This window comes from Rhinoraja longicauda, chromosome 8 (assembly GCF_053455715.1).
Source record: "Rhinoraja longicauda isolate Sanriku21f chromosome 8, sRhiLon1.1, whole genome shotgun sequence".
Taxonomy (NCBI): domain Eukaryota; kingdom Metazoa; phylum Chordata; class Chondrichthyes; order Rajiformes; family Arhynchobatidae; genus Rhinoraja; species Rhinoraja longicauda.
This window is the reverse complement of record NC_135960.1, coordinates 49,219,526-49,242,868: the sequence shown is the minus strand read 5'-3', so window position 1 is coordinate 49,242,868 and position 23,343 is coordinate 49,219,526. Positions and strand designations below refer to the sequence as shown.

At 40.3% G+C, this 23,343-nt stretch overlaps 1 protein-coding gene across 1 annotated transcript in view; it reads right to left on the bottom strand.

Moving 5' to 3' along the window:
• LOC144595940 (kalirin) overlaps positions 1 to 23,343 on the bottom strand; it is a 351,636-nt gene that overhangs the window by 140,952 nt on the left and 187,341 nt on the right. The window contains exons 2-5 of the mRNA XM_078403892.1: positions 13,909 to 13,983; positions 11,496 to 11,610; positions 3,519 to 3,711; positions 1,390 to 1,902 (exon numbers count right to left, since the gene is read on the bottom strand). Coding sequence (XP_078260018.1) covers positions 1,390 to 1,902; positions 3,519 to 3,711; positions 11,496 to 11,610; positions 13,909 to 13,983 — 896 coding nt within the window. The remainder of the gene's footprint in view (positions 1 to 1,389; positions 1,903 to 3,518; positions 3,712 to 11,495; positions 11,611 to 13,908; positions 13,984 to 23,343) is intronic.

The following is a 23,343-nucleotide window of genomic DNA, read 5'->3' as shown; positions in this document are numbered from 1 at the left end:
GGAACCTGAGTGATAACTTTTTCACCTGACAGGGTACATACCACTCCAACTATTTAATTTTATTTAATCTTTGTCAAGGAATTTTAGAAATTATGTAATGGTTGTTACCTTTAGAGAGGTACAGCATGGAAACAGGCCTTTCGGCCCACTGAGTGCATGCTGACCATCGATGACTCATTGACATGCTCGTTCTATTCATCCCAACACACAAGTGTCAATTTATAGAAAGCCAATTAACTTATAAGCTCACACATCTTTGGGATGTGGGAGGAAATTGGAGCACCCAGAGGAAACCCATGCGATCACAGGGAAAGCGTGCAATCTCCACACAGACAGCACCCGAGGTCAGGATCAAACTCGGGTCTCTGATGCTGTGAGGCAACAGGTCTACCCACTGCACCACCCAAGCGACACCCTGGGCCATAGATCAGATGTGTCAAAAATTAATGCTATCTTTTTAAACATTTCTTCCTGATGTATCATTAACCCTCAATTACAACAACATTACAAGGATTTTGCGTTCATTTATACCAATGGTCAGAACAGAATAAAGATGCCTGTAATTAAATATGATATAGGAAGCATAATGCCAAACCAAAAAATATAGTTCTGTATTTTTGACAGTTGATGGTGAATAGAATCGGAACAGTTTAGAATGGCATGTTACAGGAAAATTATGCAATGGTAATCTTAATTTATATAACTATTTATTGCAATGTGGTAGTGCAATGCTTCAGTACAGAAGCATTATAATGATCTATCAGTGTGCCACACATCTAAAACCTGTTAAAGTCCATGTTGTCACAAAACTCCTAAATAAAGCACTATGTAATTTGAACATTACTGAAAAAACATGCAGTAAATAGTAATATCTTACATGTGTAAAGATTAAAAAATGGTGAAAATCATAAAATCAAACAAATTCTGAGATGATACATTGTGCAACCATGACGCAGGCTCCAAAACAATTTTTTTCCCCTTAGTTTTATTTTAAGACAGCAACTTTCATAAAAACTCCCTGCTCAATTACTAAGTGAATGGATAGGTTAATGAAATTAAAACCAATGATAAAAACATTTAGAAATAAAAGTCAGAGGGAAGGAAGACTTGAATAATTTCAGTTTGTTAAAAACCAAAGCAAAGTATATTCAGTCTGAAGAAGGGTCTCGACCCGAAACGTCACCCATTCCTTCTCTCCCGAGATGCTGCCTGACCTGCTGAGTTACTCCAGTATTTTGTGAATATAATTTGTTACTTGCGCAGAGTAGAAAATTAAACACATGTGATTCTGTTGAGTTCTGTGCTGCCACGCATGAAGGAAAATGGAAGTTACGTGACAGAGAGGAGGGAAGGAGTGACAAATTAAAGACCAAATGGATGAAATCTTACCTTTTCTGCATCTTGCTCAAAGAGCCGCAGTTGGAAGCATTGGTCTAACTTCAGTTTCCTTACGTGCCACATCTGATGTAAGTGCTGTCTCGTTGAGTGTAGCTTATCCAACAGACTGGTGATCTTTGGCACGACACTTTGAAAATCGGCGCTGCCAGATATACAATTCTTTCCAGAGAAGCCGTCACTGCATCTTATACACTGCAGCAACCTTTGTCCCTCATGGTCCAGTTCTTCCACAGGGGCTTTGATGACCTTCTTCTTCAGTTGCGTATGCTCCTCAATTAACTTGCGCGAACCTTCAACATCCATGGGAAATTCCTTCCGGGCCAACATCTCCTGTAGGTCTTCTAGTCTGGACAGCAGATGCACAGCACTGCTAATGAACTCTTCCAGGGCCAGCCGAAGCTCAATCCACTCGTCATGATTATACTCCAGTGTGCCATCAAATTCTTCAGTCAGTTGGGAAGGATCCACTAATTTGGAAAGTCCTTCCACAGATACCATACTTGTCTGAAAAGGACATTTCAATGCAACAAGATAAATATCAGGAAAGATATTGAAAACACTGCACATTTGCCCCATCTCCACCCAAGGATATCAGGAATGATACAGAACCATTTTTTAATACTGTTTATGGTCTATTTAAGTAATGAGCGACACAGTGGCACCGCAACAGAGTTGCTGCCTTACAGTGTCAGGGACCTGGGTTTGACCCTGATTACAGGTACTGTCTTTACAGTGTTTGCACATTCTCCCTGTGACCGCGATGGGTTTTCTCCGGGTATTCCGGTCTCCTCCCACATTTTAAAGGCATGCAGGTTGGTCGGTTTATTGGTTTCCGTAAAAATTGTCCTTAGAGTGTGCTACAACTGGTGTGAGTGATGATTGCTGTTTGGCGTGGACTCGATGGGCCAAAGGGCTTGTTTCCACGCTGCATCTCTAAACTGAACCAATTACAGAGGGCGTATTCAGCCTAGTGTTTAGGAATCTAAAGTACATATTGCGATATGCTTCACTCCTCAATCGCCAGCAAGGCTCATATGCAGCTGTGCCATCAGACAATAGACAATAGACAATAGGTGCAGGAGTAGGCCATTCGGCCCTTCGAGCCAGCACCGCCATTCAATGTGATCATGGCTGATCATTCTCAATCAGTACCCCGTTCCTGCTTTCTCCCCATACCCCCTGACTCCGCTATCCTTAAGAGCTCTATCTAGCTCTCTCTTGAATGAATTCAGAGAATTGGCCTCCACTGCCCTCTGAGGCAGAGAATTCCACAGATCAGCTGGCCATCTCTCTGGAGAAAGTTCTTTCTGCTTGAGGTAACCTGCCGATTGTCACACAGTTCTTAGAACTCTAGTAACTCTAGATCGCAATTTGCTGGAAGCTCTGGGTCAAATTCGGAGAGCTCCCAGGTAAGCATTTACCTGTGTGTTCATGCATGTTCATGCATGCTTAAACCTTCAGGCGGATTTCCCTACATGAGAGTAGTGAACACACACATTTTTAATTTGAGTGCGTTTCAATGTTTGAATTAGAACCTCACCAAGTGGTCTGGAAGTATCGCCTGTGAATTTTTTTTTTTTTAATTTCTGGGCTTCATTTCAACCCCACTAACTTTTTCTTGGAAATAAGTGGGGAAACAAGTTCCAATTCAGGCAACACTAATATTGTTAACATTGGGTCCCAAAGTTTGTGTCTCATTTAAATCATGCATGGTTAATAGTGTTGGTTTAAGTGCAGATGATTCTTACAGTCTAAAACTCCTTTTCCAAGCATAGATAGCATCTGATCTTACTTGGACTTTAACCAGAATTTTGAAAATCAACATATACTTATTGGTAAATTTGTGCTTCGAGCTCTATTTTTTATTTGGCCTTCCTGTTACTCATTATACAGTAGATTGTTTAAAGGGAGCAAAAGCTCCCATTACTGCCATTTCCAAATGTCCTTCAGATCTTAAGTTGAAGTCTGTATTTGGCCCGCTTCCTGCCATAGTGGTTTAATTTTTCTTTTTTTTTTACTACACTCCATTTTTTACAATATTATGCGACTGCAAAAATAAACAGTAACAAAAATATGAATGTGTAATTGTTGAAGGATTTAATTTTGAATATGACGCTTACCTCAAATATAAATTTTGAGCTTCCGAAGTTGGTCTTTTGCTTCTGCCAAAAGTTATCTGGCTTGATAATCAGTGCAACATGGATATCAGCAGGGAAAGACTCCTGGAGAGTTTTAAGTAAAGGTTTGATCAGATCCCACTTGGAACCCCGCATGTCGATGATAACAGTGAATCCTCTCTTACTCACATCTTCACTGTTGGAATATAAAGCAGCCATTACTGAAAGGAATATGTATCTTTAAGCATTCACTCGACTTCAAATACATGAATTATCCCAATCTAAACTTGCAATACACGCATGACGCACGTTTTTGCAGCAGTAACAAAATCCAAAACAGAATAGTGCACACCTATAGACTGACTCACAAAAGTCTTCAGCTTTGCTTCTGTAGCAGAATAAGAGTAAGGTATGTGATGAGGAGTGATGAGGTTGTCGGGGAACGGTGGGTATGAGTTGGAGTGAGAGATGCATGCTCTAACCATCTACAGCCTGTAAACCAGGAGAGATTGTGGGACAGGGAGCATTTCAGCTTTGGAGAATGAAAAGTAATAGGTTATAATATCAAAGGGGATTGTTCCACAAGTATTAACCCACAAGCATGAATTAATAAGGGCATGGTGTGCTTTCGGTACCAGGGTTAAATGCATCTTCTCAGAGCTGTACAGGAACTTGGAATGGGAAGAGAAATATTGTGGTCCAGTTTCTGTGGCCCACCAAGTCCACGTCAACCTGCAAACACCCATATGCTAGTTCCATCCTGCACACTAGGGTCAATTTACAGGTCAATTAATCTACAAACCAGCATGTCTTTGGAAACTGGCAAGAAACCGGAGTACCCGGAGAAAACCAACACTCTCACAGGGAGAACGTACAACCTCTGTAAAGAGAGTACCCGTAGTCAGGATTAAACCAGGGTCTCTGGTGCTCCAAGGCAGTAACTTTACCACTGCGCCACTGTGCTGCCCGTGCGGAAATAAGCAACACTGATATGATTATGAAGAGGATTGTCCAATGATTCAATGGTACTTTATTATCACATGTACCGAGGTTCAGTGTTTTTTTTAAATACATGCAGTTTAGTTAAAGTATTGCTATACAGAAGCACAATCTTAGCTCATGTACAAGTGATATAGGAATAATACTCTGAGATAGTATACAAGAGTAGCCAGGTTTTGGTGCCATTTTCCAAGGTACAAGTCCAAGTTGTTATAAATGTAGAGTTCTTAACCTGGCCATAAAGGCCCATTGTCCTGGTGGAGTTGCAGGACCTGGCCAAGCAAAGCCATTGGTGTCGTCCAATCGTGACCAGACGTGACCAGAACTAGTGACCAGAAACTCAAAGGTAATAATCTCTGAACAATTGTTTCTGCCAAGGGCATATTGAGAGCGATGAGTGGGAAGTAGGGTTGCCAACTGTCTCATGTTACCCGGGCATCCCCTATTTTGGGCTAAACTGTTTTGTCCCATGCGGGACCGCCCTTGTCCTATATTATGCCCGGAAGGCGCTGTAGGCCCGAACAATGTAGGCCCGGACACTGTAGGCCCCGATGCTGTAGGCCTGGACACTGTAGCCCGAGGGCCGCTGCAATCCCTGACAGTGTAAGCCCGGGCACCGCCTAACGGAGGTTGCGTAGCAACCTGCCCCCCAGCCCAGGTGGCCGCCATTGGTGGAGCGGGAACACGTGGCCACTGGCTAGGTGAGGTCACGTGAGGCGCGGGGCGGTGACGTCACATTGTCCCGCATTTGGGAGCGAGAAAGTTGGCAACCCTAGTGAGGTGAACACGAGAACTAGGGCCCCAGTGAGTTGGAAGGGAGCATAGCAAACCAGGAAAAAAGATGTAAGAGGAGTTGGGGAGAGGACAAAGTCTGGGAAGTGATAGGTCGATGCAGGTGAGGGGAGGGGGAGGGGAGGGGGAGTGGTGAGGTTTCCTGATGGATTTTCAAGAGGGTTTGGGAATTGCTGAATAGTTGAATATGGAATTTTACAGGAAACTATTATTTAACAGTTCCGAAAGCAACCTGAAGGGAGAATTAAACGCAGCTTAAATATTTTTTTCCATGGTAAAAATTGATTTATTTTGAAGAATTTGACTGGCAGGCCATTAGCTACTGACATGATAATGAGCTTGTTACCTGTGTTACCTTGTTATGTGAGCTGCACACCAGACGTACAGGTATGTAGGTTAATTGGCTGGGTAAATGTAAAAATTGTCCCTAGTGGGTGTAGGATAGTGTTAATGTACGGGGATCGCTGGGCGGCACGGACTTGGTGGGCCGAAAAGGCCTGTTTCCGGCTGTATATATATGATATGATATGATATGATATGATTACAGATGAGTAAACATGCAGGCAGCAATCTACTGTCAACGTCCAAATTCAAAGAACTCTTACTAATAGGGTGGCAGGAATGATATTTGCTTGAATTTATTATTATAATCAGTGAGAAGGCAGCAATCAAAGAATGAAGCTCAGTAAAAATAATATTAACAGGAAATGGTGGAAATAGTTGTGGATAAACAGCAATAATGTGTCAGATCTAGGATCTTTCTTAAGAAATAAAGATTTCAGATTTTCAGCATCAGTGTTTTGTTTGAATGAAATTCAGCAATATTATCTGTCATGTCATCTTTCCACAACTCATATGACTGAAAGACAGTCATGTTAATTAATAAAATCCTACACAAAATGCAAATATCTTTAAAATGGCAGGAAAAAAACCCCCATTTGAATGAAATGTATAATTGGTAATATCCTCAGACTGGTAATAGTAGGGGGGAGAAAGTTGGAAGAGAGATGGGAGCAGGATGAAGCCAGGAAAGTGATGGGTGGGTACAGTAAGACGTATAGGTGGAAAGTGACGGGGGGGGGAATGGGAAAGGGCGGCATGATTGTGGGTGAAATGGTCACGTATCCATGTGGGCCACAGGGAAATGAGGGGAGAGAGGAGGGGAATTGTTTTTCGGTCAGTTCCCCAAAAGCTGAGCATTCAATGTTCATACCTTTGGTTTGTAAGCTAGTCAATATACAACAATATGTTGTAAGTGGAGTTGTTGTTTCTCCAGTTTGCATGTGGCCTTACTGTTGCAATGGTGGAGGCCCAGCACAGAAATGTCCTTCTGGGAGAGGGACTGAGTTTTGGCTTCATATCTCTTCCTCTGGCTTCACTTTTCATGCCTCTTCTAATCTCACAGCCTCAGTTTTCTCATCTCTGGTCTTTGTCCAACCATCCACCAATCAAACCCCCCACCCCTGTATCCTCTAATCACTTCCCTGGGTTTGTCTAGCCCCCATCTCTCTTCCAGCTTTTACCCCTCCCCCACTATAGTCTGCCTGAAGATGGATCCCAACCCAAAATGTCACCTATTCATGTCCTTCAGAGATGCTGCCTGACCTGCTGAGTTACTCCAACACATTATGTCTTTTTTTGTAAACCAGCATCTGCACTCCCTTGTGTCTCCATTAAAAAAAAGTTCTATCCATAATACGATACATTCTTTTGAAAGAAGTAATTCCGATCTGTTTTTCTTCTATTGTTAACTTTGTGCTTGCTGTTTTAAAATTATGTTGCTTTAATCAAGGAATCACTATAGTCTCAAATGATCCTGAACGAAAATACCCATTTCTTCAATTAACGGCCTGATATAATTTTTGTGCACAATGACAGCTTGTCAGTTATTGAAATAAGCCAATGTCTACGATTGCTGCAGGGAATAATATTGTAAAAAATTGCATATCAGAGCTATCTACTGACAGCTAATCCCGTCCAGGATTAACATCACAAAAGCCTCAATTCCTCAATGTTAACTTGGCAGCGAAAAAGAAAATGAGTATTCTTATTTTTTTTAATTTTTTGTTCTGTTCAGAAATGTGTGTGTGATTTTGTGAGGTTATATGAAACTGGACCTTAATTACATTTACCACTATGATAAAATTCTATGCTTCAGTTATTCTGATGTAGATGTAATGTTCTATAATTTACATGTCAAACTTTAGAAGAAGGATGTGATATCTTCCATACTTGCAGAACAAAACAAAAGATAGTTAATTCCTCTGATCATCCCATTAATCTTCTGCTGGGCACCAACGTGTCTATCACATTAACTCTTATTACTTCACCAAGAAATTAAATGTTGAGAAGAACAATTGTATTTAATGAGTGCAATTAAATATAGCTACTTTTGGTTTGGTAAGGATCATGTTACTTCTGCCAAGATGATGAATTATCTCTCATTTTTGATGGATTATAATCTCCTTGACTACGCTACTCAATTCGTTCACACTATGAATCACTACCTGGATGCATAATACATAATACAAAAGGTCTCGACCCGAAACGTCGTCTATTCGTGTTCTCCAGAGGAGCTTCTGAACTGTTGCGTTACTTCAGCACTTTGTGTCTTCCCTTGCATAATATACAATCTTGTTTTTCAGTAAACTGCATGTCGTCTATACTCATTAACATGACTTGTTCTATTTTTTTAATATTGTTGTGTGATATCGATCTCATTGGCATAGCTCGATTTAATGTCCATCTCCAATTGTCCATAAGGAAGTGCTACTGAGCTGCCATCTCGATGCATTGCAGTCAATAACTTCAAGGTAGTACCACAATACTATTAATTGGAGAGCTCCGGGATTTTCCCTCAGTGAGGATAAACAATTGGCAATATTCTTCCAAGTCATATTAATAGAGAGAATGTTTCAGGTGATGATTCCCAAGTATCTGCTTCCTTATTCCGACGAGTGACAGTCATGCGGTTAGCAGTTGATGAAATAGCTGAAAACATCTGTTCAGTACAGTGGCGCAATGGGTAGAGCTGCTGCCTCACAGTGCCAGAGATCCGGGTTCAATCCTGACCTTGGCTGCTTTCTGTGTGGAATTTGCATGTTCTACCTGTGACTGCATGGGTTTCCTCTGGGTGCTCCAGTTTCCCTCTACATTGCAAAGACATGTGGGTTTGTAGGTTAGTTGGCCCCTGTAAATTACCCCTAGTGAGTAGGGAGTGGATACAAAGTGGGATAATATAGAACTAGTGTGAACAGGTGATCAATGGTTAGTGTGGATTCAGTGGGCCAAAGGGCCTGTTTCCATGCTGTATCTCCAAACTAACCTATGCATTTGTGCATAGAGTCTATACACACCAGCCAGATAATGTTAATGGCAGAGGGAACGCATCAAAAGTCCAACATATGTACATATGTTTTTCCAATCAACAAGATAACTTGTTTCCCCTCTCTAGTAATGGTTCTTTCTGATTACTTTTCTGTGCTTTTGATGCCATTTTTCACACGACTGTGATGTAGTTACTATATCGTATTTTCATACTTCTGAACAAACGTATGGACGTCTGCAAAAAGAGAACCCATTCCTAAACTGGTGATGTCATGTAGAACATTCCAAGCTTGTAGCCCAAGGTTTTGGTAAGTGGCTCTTGATGATATTGATGAATTGAATTGGCTTCAGATTGCCTTCTCTGATGGTTGGGATCTTAGGAGAAGGCTGAAACGAATCAACCACTCTCTGTCCCTGATTGAAGACGGCTGCAAATGCTTTTGCCTCATCTTTGTAGTTATTTTAGGTTCCACCAATATTAACACTGGGTCATCAACCCAAAACATCAACTGCCTCTCTTTCGACAGGTGCTGACATACCTGCTGAGATTTTCCAGCATTTTCTGGTTTTGTTTCAGATTTTAATTTTAATTTTATTGAGCTTCTTGTTTTAATAGAATAGATTCGTGTCTTAAGAATAAGCACTAGAGAAAATACTCAAGTTACAGGCCAATTACATTTCTTCCAACAATATGATGAAAGTTCTACTGCCCGCCTCATAGGATGAACAGAACTTTGGATTAATGTCGCAGTCAAGTAAAAAAATAACGATATGGTGAAAACTCCTGTTGCATTTCTGTTTGTTAAGTTGCAAAAGATAGTCATAACAGTTGGGAAATTTCCTAGAGACACAAGACACTGAAGATGCTGGAATCCTGTGCTAAATACAGAATGATGTGAGTTTGCCCCTTGCAACTTTGTGGGAATTATTGTGGCAGCATCTTAAACATATTATGTTGGAGTCCTCACTGGAGTTTAGAAGGATGAGGGAGGATCTCATTGAAACCTACGAAATAAGGAAAGGCCTAGACAGAGTAGATGTTTCCAGCAGTGGGATAGTCTAGGATCAGAATGCAGCCTCAGAATAAAAGGACTTACCTTTAGTCCTTTGAAAGGTACCAAAAGGTACTTCCTTTTATTCTGAGGGTGCACCCTCTGGTCCTTTTGTTCCTCCTCAAAAGAGGAGGGATTTCTTTAGTCAGAGGGTGGTGAATCTGTGGAATTTATTGCCACAAATGGCTGTAGGGGCCAAGTCATTGGGGATTTTTAAAGCGGAGATTGACAAGTACTTCATCAGTAAGGACGTCAATGGTTACGGGGAGAATGCAGGAGAATGGGTGAGAGAGAGGAAAATAGATCAGCCACGATCGAATGGCAGAGTGGATCTGATGGTCCAAATGGCCTAATTCTGTCCTTATGTCTTCTGAAATTATGATGGAAACAATTTAACAGTTACTCTGGGATAAAAGAAACAGAAAATATTGGAAGCACGCAGCAGATCATGCAGCATGTGTGGAGAGACAAACAAGAATTGTCATTTCAGGTTGATGATCTATCTTTAGAAGAGCAACTCAGCTGCCTGTTTTCACATGTAAATGCTAAATTATCCCAGTTTGTACTTTTTGTGGTATAAATGCAGGCTTCCCATTCTGATACAGATGGGATAATTTTACTGGCTGATTAAATTAGATAGGACCTTGTGCAATATTCATAACAACATTGCACTGGAAAGACAGTCATGTCAGAGAGTCACCGAGCCATTCAGCGTGGAAACTGACTATTGTCCAACTTGCCCACGCTGACCAAGATGTCCCATCTACACTAGTCCCGCCTGCCTGCGCTTGGCCCATATCCCTCAATACCTCGACTGATGAAGGCCAATATCCCAAAAGCCTTCTTGACCACCCCTTCTTTCTTTGATGCCACTTTCACGGAACTATGTATCTGCACTCCTAGATCCCTCTGCTCTACAACATTCCCTGGAGCCCTGCCATTCACTGTGTAGGTCCTACCCTTGTTGGACCTCCCAAAATGCAACACCTCACATTTCTCTATATTAAATTCCATCAACCATTCCTCAGCCAACCTGCCCAACCAATCAAAATCCTGCTGCAACTTTTGACAACCATCTTCATTATCCCCAATACCACCCACTTTAGTATTATCTGCTAACTTGCTAATCATGCCTTGCATTTCGTCATCCAAATCATTGATGTGGATCATGTGCCCATCGACATAAGGTAAATAATCAGATGAAACATAGATTTGTACAATTGAACACTGCACAAATTGTGAAAAAGCATACAAACTATCTCGCCAATTCCATTCAAACCAATAAAGATAGAATTCCGAAATATAAGTTGAATCCAGGTCCACCACCAATTTTCCAGCACCCTTGGTTCCAGAGCTTTGCCATATTATCCCTTTTGCCAGACCAACAGAGGTAACAGCCTCGGAGGGCGGAGATACCGGCCTGCAAAATAGGCCTTGGAAGTCAGCTATAGGAACGGATCTGCTGGCTCTGGCCAGGCCAAATTTCTAGAGCTCTGGCCACAGGAGACAAACTTGACCCGCCGATCGGCTGCGGAAGTCCCAATGAGGTCGAAACCGACTGCCTCACCCGGCCTAGGTGCCACAATTTGCAGGGGGAACCACTTTGGGGGGAGGGGGGGGGGGGATTTCAAGTGCGCTCTCATAACCTTGTCCTGATTCAATGAGGTGCCAGACCACCAGTTGCCGGAAAATCGGTGGTGGATCTGTAATGATTTCTCCAGAAAGCAGGATGATTAAGATGTATTAAAGAACAAATTCTTTCCATTAGGTTTGTTCCTGAAACATGTCAAACGTAATACTTGCACTCTACCTTGGCACACTTGCTAAATAGGTAACAAGCTGACGGAGGTCTTCCTGTTTTATTCTGTCGTGATTACTGCGAGCTGGGAAAGTTAGGATTGGACCACCTCTTTTGTCACGTCCACCTGCAAGGAAATGATATTTTTAAACATCCAAGGACTTAGAAACTGTACACTCTTCCAGCTAAAGATAATCATTGCATTTTAAGTTTTATTTTGTGGATGAGAAGTGAACAATAGTCTCAAAGCTCCTCTGCTTCAGGAACTGGAAGGATTACTGCAGAAATGCCAGGTTGAATAGACATTGTACGTCTTTTCTAGGTGCTGCCAGTGGGCAGATGAACAGGTCAGACCTGCAGATCCCATGTAGATTATTTTACTTTGCTTCCTCAGGCATTTTGTAGCATTGGTTGCCTTGCCATTGCAGGCAGAGTTTGTAATGAAAACTGACATCCAACCAAGCTCCAAGTACGGTGCAAGTAAATGCTGCCAGCATTGTTACTCTTTGACAACAAACTCAACTCAGTATGCAGCCAACATTTCCACAGCTGGCAATCTTCCCTCTTTCAGCAATAGACAGGGTAGACCGTCAACATTGTTTTCCAACTGCGGAAATGACCAACAATCGAGGGTATGAGCTCTAAGTTGAGAGGGGGATGTTTAAAGGAGATGTACTGGGCAATTTTTTTTTCACACAGAGTGGTGGGGGCCTAGAAGGTGTTGCCAGGAGTTATGATGGAGACAGATATAATCGTGGCGTATAAGAGGCTTTTGGATAGGCACATGGAAGTGCAGGGAATGGAGGGTAATGGATCATGGACAGCCTGATGTGATCAGCTTAACTTGGCATAATGTTTGGCACAAGGGCCGAAGGGCCCATTGTTGTGCTGTACTGTTCTATATTCTAACTCTTTTGCACACACACAGTCTTCAGTCATCTTGATCTATACTTGACACGTCACTGACAAAATAATAACAACAATCAATTGTTTATGAGCACCATGGCTCTCTATGGTCCCTGTAGGAGCCATTTACACTTAATTTAGTTAATGTCATTGTGTTATGGCTATGTTTAATATTTCTAGTCTTTTTTGCATGCTTGTGGATGTGATTTGATATGTAATGGGGAGTGTCCACATGGGAGGAGGCTAGTGTAGCCACAGAGATTGTGGGTCAGTTTAGTCTCGGAGGATGGAGAGAATACAGTTTTTTACCACACTCACGACTGCCACACTCACGACTGCCACACTCACGCCAGCCATACAAAGACCACACGGTAACGACTACACGATTCTTACTGTATTGTTTGAAGAAGAAACAGTTGATAAGAACGAAAAGTTATGATTTACTCTTTTGATTTGTGCTACTTTAATAAAGACCAATTAACCACGAAACAGCGTTTGGAAGATTCGTTTTTGTTATCTCAGAGTGTGGTGTGTGCGTAAGCTATACCTCCATTCCATCCCCGAGCAGTAATGGCTATCAAAGTTGGACTTTGAAAAGGTATAGAAACTGCCATTACCGTCCCCATCTATATTTTAAATCATCTTCTTTGGTGGCTGGAAGTTCCAACATTGGTGATTAATGTTTTACAGTGAAACTTGGGTGAATAAGGTGATTATAGTTTGATTCTTGTATGAGAGAAAACAGAAATCAAATTACAATACGTCAGTACATGGAATATGATTTCAGATATTTTTGCAAATGGGAAGTTCAGCATGGTTTGAAGCTGTAGAGGCAAAACTATCCGTTGCTTTTAATATGGCTGCTCTGGAAAGATCAGTGAACTTACAAGAATGGGAAGCCACAATGGGATTTGTTGGAGATAAATCCTATTGTTTCTTTTGTCTGTTCTTTCCTTAGAGCTAGAACCTCCTTTGCCAAATTATTAACATATATACTTCAGCTCTAGAATGTTGCTTATAAGCTTCAGTTAGAAAGAAAATCTGAGGGTGTGACTTAAACTAGATTCTTGCAAGGACACAAAGTGCTAGAGTAACACCCAGCAGATCAGGTCACATTGCTGGAGAACACGGATAGGTGCCTTTACGGGTTGAGACCCTTCTTCAGACTGATTGTGTATGGGGGGGTGTGGGTGGAGTGGGAGATGGAAGCTGGAAAAGGAGAGAGGCAAGACAATGCGCGGCAGGTAATAGGATGACACAGGTGAGGGTTTTTGATAGGCAGATGGTTAGAATGAAGGCCAGAGATAAGAGCAGAAGGTGTGAAAAGGTTTGAAGATCTGCAGATTGTGAAGCCAATGGGACGAAGGAGGCGGGGGATGAGGGGGGTGGGGGGGGGGAGAGGGGTTTATTGCTCTACCGTGAAATAGACTCTTGCTAGACTCTTGCTAGCTATTCAATTGGAAAAGCAACTAAATCATCCATAACTAGGGATGCTATTAATTATTTTGAATATACCCACCTGATACAAAGGCCACTTTTTCCTTCATTATTGGCATCACATCAGATAGTTTTAATCCATCATTTCTGAACGGTCCTGCAAAACGAACAATTGTGATTATTAATCTTTTCAATCTTCAGAATTTTTACTGAACACAATTATCATTATAAGTGGAAATTTTAACTATTGATAGAAATAATGAAGCATCCTGTGCATTCCATGCAAGTCTCGCCTGATAGACTACCATGAGTGCAAATTAATCCATGCTAGAAGGGTCTTCCACAGCACCCAGGAGACTGATCATTTATCCAACCGGATATCGGCCCACAATAATAATCGGCAAGCGATCTTGAAGAAATACATCGCTGGTATGATTGCAACATATAGTTTATCTCGGAAGATCGGAACCCATTTTCTTGGTTGCAATGGAAAGGAAACACTGGTTCTTAACCTACCTCCAAAAATAAATTGAATAAAAAAATCTAAAGTAGCATGTGAACGCTTCACAAGCATCTCCTTCAGCCGACTATGTCATTTCCAGATGGATGACATGGAGGTCTCCTGGGATTTGCAGGAAAGCTCTTACCAACAGACTGTTTTATGTCAATGGAAATCTATTACACACTGAGTGCCATGGCAACCAAAGTGGTCCTTACTTCCTCCATCCTTTCAAATAAGTAGACACAAGACAATAAAATGAACCCCTTAACTGCATTCTTACATTTCAGTTCCGAAAATTCAAATCATAAACTTAAAATTAGAGAGATGTTCATATATTTTCTCCATTAAGGCCTCCATAAAAGTCTTCAAATGCTTCATAGATAATTAATAACTTTGAATGCAGTGACTAAAAATAAAATATCCTTTTATATAGAGTACATTCCCACGACCCAAGAATCTTTCAGCTGTTTGAAAGGTATATGATGAAGCAGGAATATTGTCTTGGGCACGAGGAAAAAAATTGTACTGTTGAATAATAAATGTTCCTTTTCTACCTCAGGAACAAATTAATTTAAACACATACCTCAAAACAAAAAGAAGTCACCTCACTGGCATAATTGAACTGCAATAAACACGATAACTTAGGGTCTTAGCATGGAAACAGGCCCAAGAACTGCAGACACCTATGCTAAGTTTTTCATTATCCTCAATCAAGTCACCACTTGGCGATCCCTGCTCCAAAGAAAATAAATCCATAGCTCAAACACTCCATCCATTGGCATCACCCTCCAAAATACAGTCACATCCTTTCTATAATGTAGTGACCAGAAACTGCACATAGTACTTCAGAAAGGATCTAACTAATGAATTATATAGTTATACCACAATCTCCCTGCTCTTAAAAGAAAGACAATTGAATTGTTATTGTTTTAAATTTTAAAACCAGGTGTATTCAATAAATCCACATCATACAAAATGATATTACTATCTTTTGATCCATATAGAATTACAACTTCTTGTAACATACTTAACAGAACAGCAAGCATTTTATTTCTTTCATGGACAAATCTGCCAAAAATGTTCCCTTTGCCATCTCTGAATTTCACCTAATATGTAACCTACTTGAAAAGTGAAGTCTTCTTTATATAAACAGGAGAAATTGTTTAATAAAAGTTGGCAAATATATGAGGTGATGGGGCTACAAGTCAACACTTGGAGAGAGTGAAGTTATGAAATTTAGATCAAATTCATTCTCCACATACCAATTTGCCTTTCAACTGCAAAACATTTTAAAATGTGAACCACATTTTCTCAGTTGTACTGATAAATATTCATAAAATCCTTAATTCACCAAATTTAAGTAAAAAACAAGATGATGGTCTTAAATGCCTTAAAAGTTTACAACAAGATTGTTTGAGCAGGGAGTAAGTAGACTGTGGCAAATGCCACTTCAATGAGGTTCAAGTTATTAATATATTCCTCCCAGAATATGCTGCACTTTCATATTATTCATAATTATTTTTAAAGTTTAAAAACTTACAGGGAGTGGGCTGACAAAGTTCAGGTGGCCAAACAATCGCAGCTAATTGGACCCAACTGTTACCTGTGATGCCCTCTCCAGGCATGTCTGCCAGATGAAGGGATCAGAGCGACCTCCAAGGGAGACGGTGCTGTCACACTGCATTTCAAAAAAACCTGTTTAACTAGCAAATTAAACTTGCTGTGATGGCAGATAAAATCAAACTATCCGACAATTCAATTAATGGCGTACCTAAATATTTGTCTGCCTCAATTAGGTTTCTGGTGCTGCCATGTACCAAAATGGCTCCTCTCAAAGTCACAAAACGACTTTAATCTATCTCTCCTTGTGTTTGTCTACATTCTATGATTACACGGACCTCCATCAACATCATTGCTACATCCAGTCCCAACTATTCTAACTCACCCCACCAGGCAACACACAAAGTGCTGGAGGAACTCAGCGGGTCAGGCAGCATCTCTGGAGAGAAGGAATGGGTGATGTTTTGGGTCGAGACCCTTCTTCAGACTAGTCAGGGAGAAAGGGAAATGAGAGATATAGACAGTGATGTAGAGAGATATAGGACAAATGAATGAAAGATATGCTTTCTCCATCGCTGCTCCCACCCTCTGGAACTCACTACCCCAAACCGTCAGAGACTCCTCCTCACTCACCACATTCAAAACATCACTGAAGTCTCATCTGTTCAGCACTGCCTTCAATCACTGACCGTTACCTCTCCTTCTTTTTCCTTTTCTCTTCGTTAACTCATTTATCTACTTATTTTCTTTTATGTCTTAGTAAACCTTGTAAAGCGTCTTTGAGTGTTAGAAAAGCGCTATATAAATGTAATGTATTATTATTATTATTATTATTAAAAAAGGAACGATGATAAAGGAAACAGGTCATTGTTAGCTGTTTGCTAGGTGAGAACGAGAAGCTGGTATGACTTGGGTGCACAAGCAGCATCTGTGGAGGGAAATGGACAGACGATTTTTCAATTTGGGGTCCTTCTTCAGTTTGAAATATCTCCTGTCAATTTCCATCCACCAATGCTGCCTGATCCCCGAGTTCCTCCAGCAGTTTATTTCTCACTCAAGATTCCTGCATCTGCAGTTTCTTGTTGCTTTGTCATTAACAAGATCTTCCAAATTTTTATTCCCCCGACTAGGAATCACGTGTTGTTCACACATAATTCCTTTGTTAACACTTGCTCTACACCCACACTGATTTCCAGTAAAGCAATTACTCAATTTTAATAGATTCTCTTCCAATCATATTTAGTTTCAAATCATTTCATGACCTTGCACCTTTCTATCACTGTAATTTTCTCCAACCCAAAGCCATCTAAAATATCTGTCCTTTGCTGAGCAACATGAATTTAATTTCACTACCACTGATTGCTGTACTCTCAGCTACCAAATCACCATATCTCCGGGCATCATTCTTCTGGAATTTGCTCCCTAAAATCTCCACCACTTTCTCTTGCTTTCTGCTTACGACACTCAATACTTATGATCAGTCCCCTTCGTCCAAACCTAAGGTCATCTTTTCCTCATGTTTTCCTACATCTTTTTCTTCAAATCTTGTTTAAGGGATTCCTGTAAAATATTTTGATGCATGTCCTTCTATATGATAAACATGTCTTAAAGAATCAAGTTATTTTTGCTATCTGGATGTCCAAGGTGTCGGTTTATTATTGTCACTTATGTAGGGTGAAAAGCATTGTTTTCCTTGGTATCCAAACAGATCAGATAATACTTTGCATAAATACAATCAAGTCAAACTCAAGTACAATAGATAGAGCAAAGGGAACGATACAGAGTGCAGGATATAGTTTAGGTTAGTTTAGTTTATTATTGTTGCCATGTGTATCAGTTCCATAGACAAAGACCAATGTTCACATATGGTAGCAATCGGACATACCCTAGCTTATGGAAGGACCATACATTAAAAATGTATTTTCTATCTTTTTAAGCAATGTATGAAAAATGAACATTTTTAGTTGTTCACGGAATAAGCAGGATTTAGCAGCCTGTTTCTCTGAATCTGTACCATTTATAAGAACGAATATCCAGATTGATTTTGTTTGCCCTCTCTAAGGTTTATTACCTCCTGCAACCTAAAATACAATCTCACACTTAGCTGGGCCGCTTGTCTCCCTAGGTTACACCTACAGTTTGCTGCTTGTTGTTGCTGCATTAGAGAAGTCATCCAAGTATCATCAAGAGTCAAGGGTCAAGTCAAGAGTATTTTATTGTCATACGTCTGGAAAAAAAACAATGAAATTTTTGCTTGCAGCAGCATAACAGATATGTAAATATATTACTCTATAAAACCCATAATAAACTATTTTAATAGTTCAGTATATTTAAAAAAACAAACAGATAAATAGACAATAGTAGTGCAAAGTCAAAAATAATGTCCCCAAGTCTATATAGTTTGTAGCCTATTTGGAGGTTGTAGTGTTTAATAGCCTGATGGTTATAGGGAAGAAGCTACTTCTCAAGGGAGAAGACTTCATCTATTTTTCCTTTAGCCCAAAGCTTCCTGTCTTCACATGTGAATAATTTGTCTCTAACCTTGTTACGCTGAGTGAAATGGAGACACAAATCATTCAGATATATTAGCCTGACCTTTTACCATTTACATGCTTTAATCCCCTGTCTATATGTATTGTATTGTATTGCACTGTCTAATTGTATTGTATGGTATCTTATTGTACTGCACTGTCATCCCCTGTCTATATGTTTTGCATTTGTATTGCACTATGGCCCCCGGTGGCACTCAGTTTTGTCCCATTCATTGCATGATCTGTAAGGAGTGGAATGACAAATAAACTAACTAACTAATTGACAGATGTGCATATCTATTACCTGGATGCTGAGAACTTTACTCATTTCTCATTACACTACTGCATTCACCACAGTGATAGACCTAGAAGATGTCACCTCAAAGGAACCACCATACTCCCATTTCCCCACAAATAACAGCAGAAGCAATGCCACAGGCTTAAAGAGAAATTTAAACAATCCTTGTGTAGTGGTGCACCTGGTACAACTCAATTTCTCTCGAATTCTCCGTCTGCACAGCATCTGCTCCCAAGATGAGGCTTTCCATTCTAGTAACATCCAAGATGTTCTCTTTCTTTAGTAAATGTGGTCCCACCCACCCCTCCCCAACCCCCCCCCCCCCCCCCCCCCCGAATGTCAAGATGGATTCCTCACTCGTGACTTCTCTGTGTACCATAGTTCTGCTCTTGCTCCCCCACCCCCCAGATGGGACAGAGTTCCCCTGGTCCTCACCATTCACTCCACCAGCCTCCACATCCAACACATCATCCTCCGACATTGCCATCACCTCTTCCGACCACATCTTCTCATCCTCACCCCTTTCCACCTTCCACAGAGACTGCTCCCTCCACAGCTCCTTGGTTCACACACCCATGCATTCATGCATCACCTATCCATGTTCTCCAGAGATGCTGCCTGACCTGCTAAGTTACTCCTGCACTTTGTGTCTTTCATGCACCTAGTACAAGTTGAGGCAGAAGTGTCAGGCATGGCTCCCCAGATAACTTGACAGAAGATCAGGCCAGATTTGAACTTTCTAGGAAACACACAGTGTATGCAGACCAAGTATGAACTAAACTTCATTTAGCCTCCATGTTTTCATAAATTATGGGGAAAAAAAGCAATGACATCTTGAGACTGAACTCGTGCTGAGACCAAACTCTTGATCTTTCACACACTCGGGCTTCTCCCGAGCTCAAAATTAATATTCTGCCACTAGCTCAAATTTGTGTTAAATTAATTTACATAATAGTCCAACTGCCACAAGAAAAAACCCATCAGAAGACAGCAAATTGTACCAGCTATTTAACTGCTAATCACATTGCTTATTTAACTGACTAATTACCTATTAATAGCTCAAAGCAGCTCATAGTTAGGGTAAATGAAATGACTTTAAACAGCTCCTGCGGCACCTCCTTCCACTCAATTATAAAGACCCATTGAATAAAAGATCCCAGTATGTATTTTTTATAATTTATTGCACCAGGCTGATGATGTTAGAATCTGGCTACATTTTGTGAAATAAATCAACCATCACATTTTTAAGTATCCATTTTCAATACTGACTGGTGTCATGGAAGGAACTTGGTATGATTTACATTAAAATGTTATTATACAGTGAAGTCTAACTTGCATAATAGTAAATTCTGAGGAGTACGACTGTGATTTAAAATCCAGATGATGTGTCTATCCAAGTTGTGTGATGCCCTGTAATGTACTTAATAATCATCTGCAACTATAACTGATGGGATATCCCTGTCCAGTCTGAAGAAGGGTCACAACCTGAAATGTTGCCTGTCCATTCCCTCCACAGATGTTGCTTGACCCTGGAGTTCCTCCAGCACTTTGTGTTTTGCCTGTCCCTTTAAATTTGGCTCTGGTCGCTTGGTTATCAAGGAATCCGCACAAGGAGGTTAGTGGCCAGTTTAATTGATTACATATCTTACTGGCCCACCTCGAGACAGAGGAAGTCTGTAAGCCAACTTACAACTTCCTCTCTAGCTAGAATACTGAAGAGAAAAACATTGCCCTGGGAGGATTGGGAAGACTGAAAAGGGAAACCAGGAATGGAATATATTTTTCCTTTCTCCCTTTCTACAACAGAACATTTTGGTTGTGTGAGCAAAAGAATAACCAGGATAAGTAAAATGTGTTTGAGTATTTTTACTAAAGTTAGTAAGGAGTTAGTATATTTGTGGACGCATTAGGGAATAAAGCTGAAGTTCAGGGTTCACTGGCCTGTTCAGTCATGTTTAACATAAAACAGATTCCAGATCTCTTACATTAGACTTGTGTCATCCTGACATTCATTATTTTTTTTTATGCACAGAAAAGTGGAGAAGTATGCATGCTTATACATGCAAGATTGCACAATTTCGCTCATTTAAAGTGGGACTTTTGTTGTGAGAGACCACATTTAGATGTCATATTTTCCTAAAAAATACAAATTCAGCAATAAAGGTAATAAATATGAGGTGTTTCATGGGAGGAATTAATCAAACTAAATTTGAGAGAATACCTACGATAGACCAAAAATAATCCCCATCCGAAACGCCATCTATCCATGGATTTCAGCGAAGCTGCTTGACCCACTGAGATACTCCAGCACTTTGTGTCTTTTTTTAATCCGAAACAATAATTGCTGTTTAAGGCTGGTTTAATTGTTCCGGTTATTATCAAATATAAAAGCCACTAATACCTTTGAGGTTAACTGGAACATTCAGTCATTGGGAATGACTCGGAGATTCAGAGAATACCGTTTGAGAGACAATTGAAGACAAAGTGCTGGAGTAACTCAACAGATCAGGAAGCATGAATAGATGAATTTTCAGGTCAGAATCTTTCTTCAAAGACAATTATTTGATAGATCGAGGTAGAATTCAAGTTATCTACTTAAATGAACAGCAAAACTCAGTGGATGCATGTTGACCAACACATAGTTTCCTGCCATCATTTTTAGACCAACTGGCTTCAAGGATATGTGTCCAGTTTTGTAGCTCTGAATGGCTGGATTGTTTGTCAATACAGTTCCCAAGTACAAATGTAAATTCATGGCATTGCATTAGCAATATCACTCTCAAATTCTATTAAGGGACCATACCTGCTCACTGAAGAAAATGCAAAGTAGAAGGCATGTGCATTAATAGGGAACTGGAACCGATGATCCATGTGTTTAAATGCAAGCATTTTTTGATTGACACACATTCACCATGGCCAACATAAGAACCAATGCATTATAGTTTCAGTATTGCTATTGGAGCCTATGTAAAATGTAATATTGCATGGGAAATTAAAAAAACGCTTCAAGGATTTTTTTTAAAGCATCTCTGTCCCAGAAAATACAGGGGTGGTGAATGCATTTTTCACTGCTGCAATGGAGCCAATAAAATGTCTGACACTTCCTCACCTCACACAAAATATTATTCACTCTGTTCTCTCAAAAGACTAATGTCAGGCAGAAACATGAACTTTGCCAAAATAAAGACTGAATGCATTCAGAGATTCTTTTGTTCCTCTGTGGCCAATAAGGCCCTAATTATTTTCTCAAATGTACCAAAGTAAAATGAATAGAAATACATGCAACTCTGCAAATGGGACCAAGCGAAAAATCGATTCAGAAATGCACAATGTCAAGTTTTGTTAATGAAATGACATTGTAACTGAACAGAAAGCTAAATTCAGCTACATCCAAACACGGTTGAGTGACAAAGTTCAGATTGTTTAATTGCCAGCTCCAATCCATGCAATAAAATTCCAGATCACCAGACTACTCTCCAAATGAGGTTACAATGTGGGAAATACAACACAACATTTAGTAAACTTGTTTCCATAGACAAAAATGAAACTCAATTGCATCTAATTGCATTGTCAGCAAAATCTAGGCTAAGGCAATCATGGTTCTGTAAAAAATTAAGAGGTTTAATGTAAGTGTCAGTTTGGCTCTTGTTTTATTTATTAAATGTGTGCTAAAACCAATATACAGTATTGCAACAAGGATGCCCCTGCAGTAATTATAAATCAATAAAATATTCCAAAACCAACCAAAGCTAAAATTAATAAATATTTGATAAAATAGTAATTGAATGGCAAAATATATAAATTAAGGGGAAAATGGTATGCATTTCGAAATCATTCAATAAAATGAACAAGAACACGAGCAGCATGAAGGCACAGTATAGAGTTGCTGCCTTACAGCGCCAGAGACCCGGGTTTGATCCTGATTATGCATAATCTGTACAGAGTTTGTACGTTCTCCCTGTGACAGTGTGGGTTTTCTCCGGGTTTCCTTCTACATCCTAAAGACATGTGGGTTTATAAGTTAATTGACCTCTGTAAATTGCGTCTAATGTGGATGAGAAAGTGGAATAATATAGAATGGGGTAATCAATAGTCAGCACGGACTCAGTGGGTCAAAGGGCCTTTTTCCATGCTGTATCTCTAAACTAAACTAAATTTTGCTTTATACATCTCTATCCTTGCAATGGTAGCTATATTCTCCCTGTTCTTCCTGTGGCTGCATGGTTTTCTCCGGGTGCTCTGATTTCCTCCCACATTCCAAAGACATGCAGGCTTGTAGGTTCATTCAAGAGAGCATTCAAGAGAGAGCTAGATAGAGCTCTTGAGGATAGCTGAGTCAGGGGGTATGGGGAGAAGGCAGGAACGGGGTACTGATTGAGAATGATCAGCCATGATCACATTGAATGGTGGTGCTGGTTCGAGGGGCCGAATGGCCTACTCCTGCACCTATTGTCTATTAATTGGCTTCTGTCAAATGCCCCCAGTGTGTAAGATGTAAAACTGGGATAACATAGAACTTGGGTATGGTGTGATCGCTGTTTGATGTTTGAACTTGCCATGAACTTGGTGGGCCAAAGCGCCTGTTTTCATGTTGTATCTCTAAAACTAAAACAAAACTAAATATGA